This window comes from Zingiber officinale, chromosome 2B (assembly GCF_018446385.1).
Source record: "Zingiber officinale cultivar Zhangliang chromosome 2B, Zo_v1.1, whole genome shotgun sequence".
Taxonomy (NCBI): Eukaryota; Viridiplantae; Streptophyta; class Magnoliopsida; order Zingiberales; family Zingiberaceae; genus Zingiber; species Zingiber officinale.
The window spans coordinates 31,491,047-31,497,046 of record NC_055989.1 but is presented as its reverse complement, the minus strand read 5'-3'; the positions used below and the strand labels follow the sequence as shown (position 1 = coordinate 31,497,046).

General features: G+C 33.4%; 1 protein-coding gene across 2 annotated transcripts in view; it reads left to right on the top strand.

Moving 5' to 3' along the window:
* Nucleotides 1-347: 347 nt before the first annotated feature.
* Nucleotides 348-6,000, top strand: part of LOC122045560 (mediator of RNA polymerase II transcription subunit 25-like) — a 29,094-nt gene continuing 23,441 nt past the window's right edge. The window contains exons 1-2 of one of the 2 annotated variants that reach the window (XM_042605830.1): nt 348-620; nt 2,295-2,325. In XM_042605830.1, coding sequence (XP_042461764.1) covers nt 523-620; nt 2,295-2,325 — 129 coding nt within the window. In that variant the 5' untranslated portion in view covers nt 348-522. The remainder of the gene's footprint in view (nt 621-2,294; nt 2,326-6,000) is intronic. The other variant, XM_042605831.1, reaches the window with a different exon arrangement.

Here is a 6,000-nt window from a genome sequence, read left to right as displayed (position 1 = left end):
TATGAGATTGAATGTTATATTATGACTTAAAAGAAAATGAATATAGTAAAAAATGAGAATGTCAAACCGAAGGTGTGGATATATGAGAATAAATTTAATAAAAAATTAAGATATTAAAGAGAATAAATTCTGAAAGTTTATAATAATATAAATATATATTTAAAATATTAATAAATATTCTAATTAAATAATATAAAATTATGATAAATATGTATATAAGAAAGAGAAAAAAAAATTTAGTTAGTAATGATAAAATAAAATTTATTTAAATATTACTAGTGAATATAATTTTAGATTTTTTTTTAAAAAATATTTAGATATTTGAACGATTAGAAAATTTTGAGTTTTAGGTTTTTTACGAGCGATTCGATCAATGGGTGCTGTTTGCGGATGGTCTCTCTCTCAGCCAAGTCCGTAGCGAATTGTCGTAGCGGCAGGGCAGGCGTTGGCGGTGGGTGAGCGATACGTCGTCGACATACAGAGCGTGGAGTGACTCATCGTTAAGCCCTCGGGTGGAGGAGAATGGCGGAAAAGCAGCTGATCGTGGTGGTGGAAGGGACGGCTGCCCTTGGCCCCTATTGGCAGACCATCCGCAACGATTACCTCGATAAGATCATCAGGTCGGCCATCCCTTCCCATTCTCCCGAACACGCTTCCCTCGTTTGGCTTCTTGAATTTTAGCCTTTGTTTTGGAAGCTTTTCTTCTTCCTCTTTCCTTTATAATTAAAAATTATGGGTTTGTTTTTTTTCCCCTTTTTTTTCCGTGTTACTTTGCTAATCATCTACCATTTTCTTCTGCACATCATTTTTTGTGATAAAATATAAGATTTGTGGTACATTTGTACCTATAGAGCGCATTCAAATACTTTTCCATAAAGAATGCAGATTTGATTACTACTTGGAATCAATTGAAACCAATGGAGCTCAGATAGTGTAGGTCAAATTTCTCCAAAATTCCTCTTTTTTTCTCTAAAGGAGGAAAAGCAATAGCAGAAGGAGGTTTAATAGTTGAATCATTACTATATTATCCTGTTTTAAGGGGAAAAAAAAGAATAAAAGGCTGAAAAAATAACAATACAAGATATTGATTTTGTTCATGATTTTTGTGAACCATATGCTCATGCTCACTTCCCTTTTTCTTTCTCCAACTGATTACTGTCTACTACTGCTTGTTTTTTTGTCTTCAAATATCACTAGAGCTAGAAAGAAAAGAGTAGTGCCCAAGGTTTGGAATTATATAGGGAAAATTTTTGTGCTATTAAGATATTAGAAATTTTGGAAAAAGATCAATATGATGGATTATGATGAAGTGAAAATGAACTCCTAATGGAATTTATTGCATTGTTTAAGATTTTTTTTTTTTTTGACTTTGTGTCATTTGTGGCGACTAGTAATAGTTGCTTGGTTCTACCATTCAAAGAATATGCACTAGTGTGGTTTTTTATGTTAATTCTTGATTACTGAGTGTAACATCGTTGATGCTATGAGGTGGCACTTTGAAGTTTAGTAAGAACTTCCATAGTATTTGTTTTCTATTAGAAAGCATCACCTAACTAGATTAACAAGAACTAAATGTTTTTTGAACTAATACCAACATATCAAATACATGAATTTAGTGCCCAGTGTATCAATTTGAATGTTTCAATTAACTATATAAATAAAGTGTTAAGTTCGTAACAAGATCCAACCAATAGCTCAACTACTTAACAAGTATAATAATTAAGTGATCATGCTACTATTCTCAAATGAATTCATTCTTTACCTAGGATCCTTTTCTAAGATTTCATAAGCTATTTTATTAGGCCATGTTTCTAAGGAGTGAACTAAATTGGAAAAGATAGAAATGTTCTTGGGAAAGAAAGTGGGTAGAAGAGAAATGATGAAGTGATTATCTTAAGTTGTTTCCTTGGAGGGGAAAAAATGTTTACCTGTTTTCTTGAAAGGAAAGAAAGCAATCATTTTTAAGTAACATTACAAAATGAATAATCATACTAGCATAAAACCATAGTTATCTTCCGGCCATGTTTGCCCCTCTATTTAAAGTCTATAAATAATGCTAAAACAATTGTTTATTAAATTTCTATTTTTTTATGGTACATCCGGCCATAGCCAGCTGCAATGGCTTTTCCCTCAATTTTGGAAAAACTATTATATACTCATTTTTTGAATGTCTTGGTTGATATCTAATGTTGTATTTTTTGTGGATTAGATTAGTGTTTGTCAGTGCTTCTGCATTGACTACCACTAGTTTTTACTTTTGAGAATTGATCCCTGAACATGTTGGACTAATGTAGGTGCTATTATGGGAATGAGTTAACTGGGCAGGTATGCTTCTAACAAATGAGAGTTCTTAGGAACCCTTGGAGTTCGTAAGCTATCATCTTTGTTCAATTATTGATTGTAACAATTATTCTGCCTGTATTTCATGCTAATTTCTTTGTTGATAATGTGTTTTTTGAACTTGATATGTTCATTGTATAGGCACAACATCTCTTAGCTATCACCAATTGATGTCATTGATTTAAAACTTACATGCCAGTGTTCTATATCACTATTAGCTTTCATTCGGATATCTTAAAAGACTATTGATTACATTAATCACCATTTTTTCAATCTGCCTTTACCTACCTGTTACATCTTTAATTATCAACTGATTTATTTGAGTGAAGCAGAAAGGTGAGGTGTAAATTAAGCAAACAATATTTATCACTACATCAAAAACCACAATACCCATAAGGGTGCATAAGGCTATAATAAGTATGAGTACTTAACAATTTATTTAATATTATAGAAAAATATTCAACTCAACATAATGACTACTATACTCATGATATGACTAACAAAAGTAGACTCATGCCAACAACAAAATGAATACACCAAAGTACTAAAATTCTAAAATGCATAAAAGAAAATAAATTGAATTAACTCTCGTTCACTACAATATATTTTTCTTGGTTTTAGTAATTTGCATCATGGGTATTGTTGTTTACATATACCAATAGGACGAATATATATTTCACGACATATTATTTTTGATGAGTCTCTATCCCTTTTTTAGCAGTTTTTACAATCTCTCCTCCTGATATAGGTGGCATCTTCTTGATGTCACCTAACATTGTACCAGATCTCAGATATTCGACTCCTTTGGCTAGAAATAATACTAATACTAGAAATGATGGTTTTTTAGGTCCAGCACCATCGCCACTTCCCTCTGGGGTCTCTCTTATCGATTCTTTCGCTACATCATCCAATCAAGAAAATGCTCAACTTCCTTCTTCAGATGAGCCACATATCGCATCTTCACAATTCCAACCTACTTCATCACCCTCTTCGACAACTGACTCTGATGAAGATGCTCCTTGACGTACACTTCCTTTGAGTTGACATTTATGCATGATGTCCACCAATGACAACCCAATATCCTCTTCCACGAGTTTGGTAGTTTCTTCAAAATCTGTTAAATCAACTTGTTTTTCACAAGCGAATAAGGATCCAAACTGGCGTAGTGTAGAATTTGATGCACTTCTTCACAATGGAACATGGAGCCTAATTCAACACACTCCATTTATGAATGTTGTGGGCTCTAAATGGATATTTCGTCTTAAACATTGAGCTGATGGTTTTCTTGAATGGTTCAAAGCTCGATTATAGTTAAATGATTTAGTCAACAACTAGATATTGACTTTAGTGACACCTTTAGCCCAATTATCAAAATCACATATGTTAGATTATTGTTATTGATAGCTGTTAGTTCTAATTGACCTATACAACAATTAGACGTTTCTAATGCATTTCTTCATGGTCATCTTGAGAAAACTGTATTTATGGAGCAACATTCATCCATCCACAATTCCCAACTCATGTTTGCCAACTCAAGAAATCCATATATGGTCTTTGACAAGCTCCTCATGCTTGGTTTCATCGTTTATCTAACTGCTCAAGGATTTTCTAGATCAAAGATTAAGAGATTTAAATATTTAGGATTATTTTTACAAAACAATGAAGGGATTGAGAGTAATGTCTTACATAGAATAATGATTAAATGGAGGAGAACAAGTATTTTTTTTTTATTGTAAAGTATCTCTAAGATTTAAAGAAATGTTTTACAAAACGGTGGTTAAACTTATTATGTTATATGAATTTGAATATTGGACTATGACTTGAACACAAAGTAGATGATGATGAGAGTTGCAAACATGAGGATGTTATGGTGAATTTACGGACATACAAGAATGGTCATGATATGAAATGAAAGTATTAGAGAGAATGTCGGAGTTGCACCTATTGAGAAAAATTCCAACACATTTAAGATGGTACAAATATGCATTTAGACGATTAATAAATGCTCCAATGTGAAACTACGACAAATATGCAAATCAAACGTGGAAGAAGAAGGCAAAAAAACTTTGTTAGTAATAATAAAGCAAGATAAAATTTATGTAAATATAAATGATAATATAATATCTGTAGAAGGTTTTATATAGCTTGGTTGTTGTTGTTTATATAATTCCTATAATACTTCCAATTCTTTAATGGTTATTCTATATTTCTGTAAATTTTCTTTTAATTCAAAATTATCTAGTGATAGCCTAATTATTAAGTCTCAGTAGGGCATAGATAGAACAACTAAGCAACTTAATATGAAGATAACAATTAGAGAAAGTTTCTCAAGCAGCAAGAGTAATAATGGTCAAAATTAATTCCTTTCTGCTAAACTAAAAATTATAGATAATTTATGGTATCTAGTTTATCCAATTAATCATACACAAGGTAATTTGCCAAGAAAATCAAGTACAAAAAATCCACCTGAGCAAAAGTCCAAATTACTTCGCTTGAGGTTCCCTTTGTTGGAAAAATCCAAGCGAAAAGTGAGGTTAGTGATGTTGCAGGGTTGCTGGGAACAATATTGGCGGATGGTAGTAACGGCAGCAACACTATGTCGTGTTGGCAGCGACAACAATGACACGGTCGGTGTCGTCTGTATGAGGAGGGAAGGAGTTTAGGATGAGAGAAGATGGGAGAGGAGAGGAAAGATGGTAGCGGCGTTTGCAGTTTTGGGAAAATAAAATTAGGGTTATGGAAAAAATATAGTGGGGGAGGAAGAAATAGGGCTGGGGCTTTTAATCACAATTTTATAAAAATCCAAAAAGTTTTAGAAATTACAACTACACCCCTAAGATTTTTTAGATAATATAACATATCTAGTTTAACAATTAGGAGTTGGACTGTTATTGACTAGGATTGGAATAAGCATAAATACAAGATATAAATGCATCTCCATTTTCTACTCTAACAAGACAAAAAAGGTGCACAACTATAGGTAACAATTTGGATTTCCAGTCCGAACAATCAATACAAGTAACCATTTAACAAGCAAAGAAAACTAACATCTCCCTCTTACCTTAACTAAATTGAGCATGGTTGAATATAAAAATTGATTCAAATTGGAAGAACAATTACTGCCACTAGAAAGCAATCTAGAGAAGAAAGAAAATTCATCACTTGATAAAATAGAGAATCTCACAGTGAATAGAAGCTTTGCTTACCCAATCTTATTGAATTTAACTATGATCTAGAAGATAGATCCACACTCTCTATCTTGAATGAAAGAGGTGAAAACACTTGCCAATTTATTGCTTTGAAGGATGACAAATCACGAACATCTACAAGAGCAAAGGAAGATGTGGTGCACAGTGAGAGGGATCAAGAAAAGGGAGGATGGCCGCTAGAGGGGGAAAGTGTTGCTTGTCACTAGCATGTGTCCAATCCTGGATGGGTAATGTGACACTACCAGTGGGCACACAAGAGAGAAAGGGAGGGGGAGATTGGGAGAGATCAAGAAAAGGAGAATGCTAGGGTCAAAAGAGAGGAGGAGCAACATGTGCCATTGGCTTTGATTAGTGTCATGCACCCGTGTTGAAGGGTTTAGGATGGGTGGCAATGTGAAGGGGGAAGGGAGAGAGAAGGTCTAGGAGAGGAGTACTTGATGAGAGGAGAGGA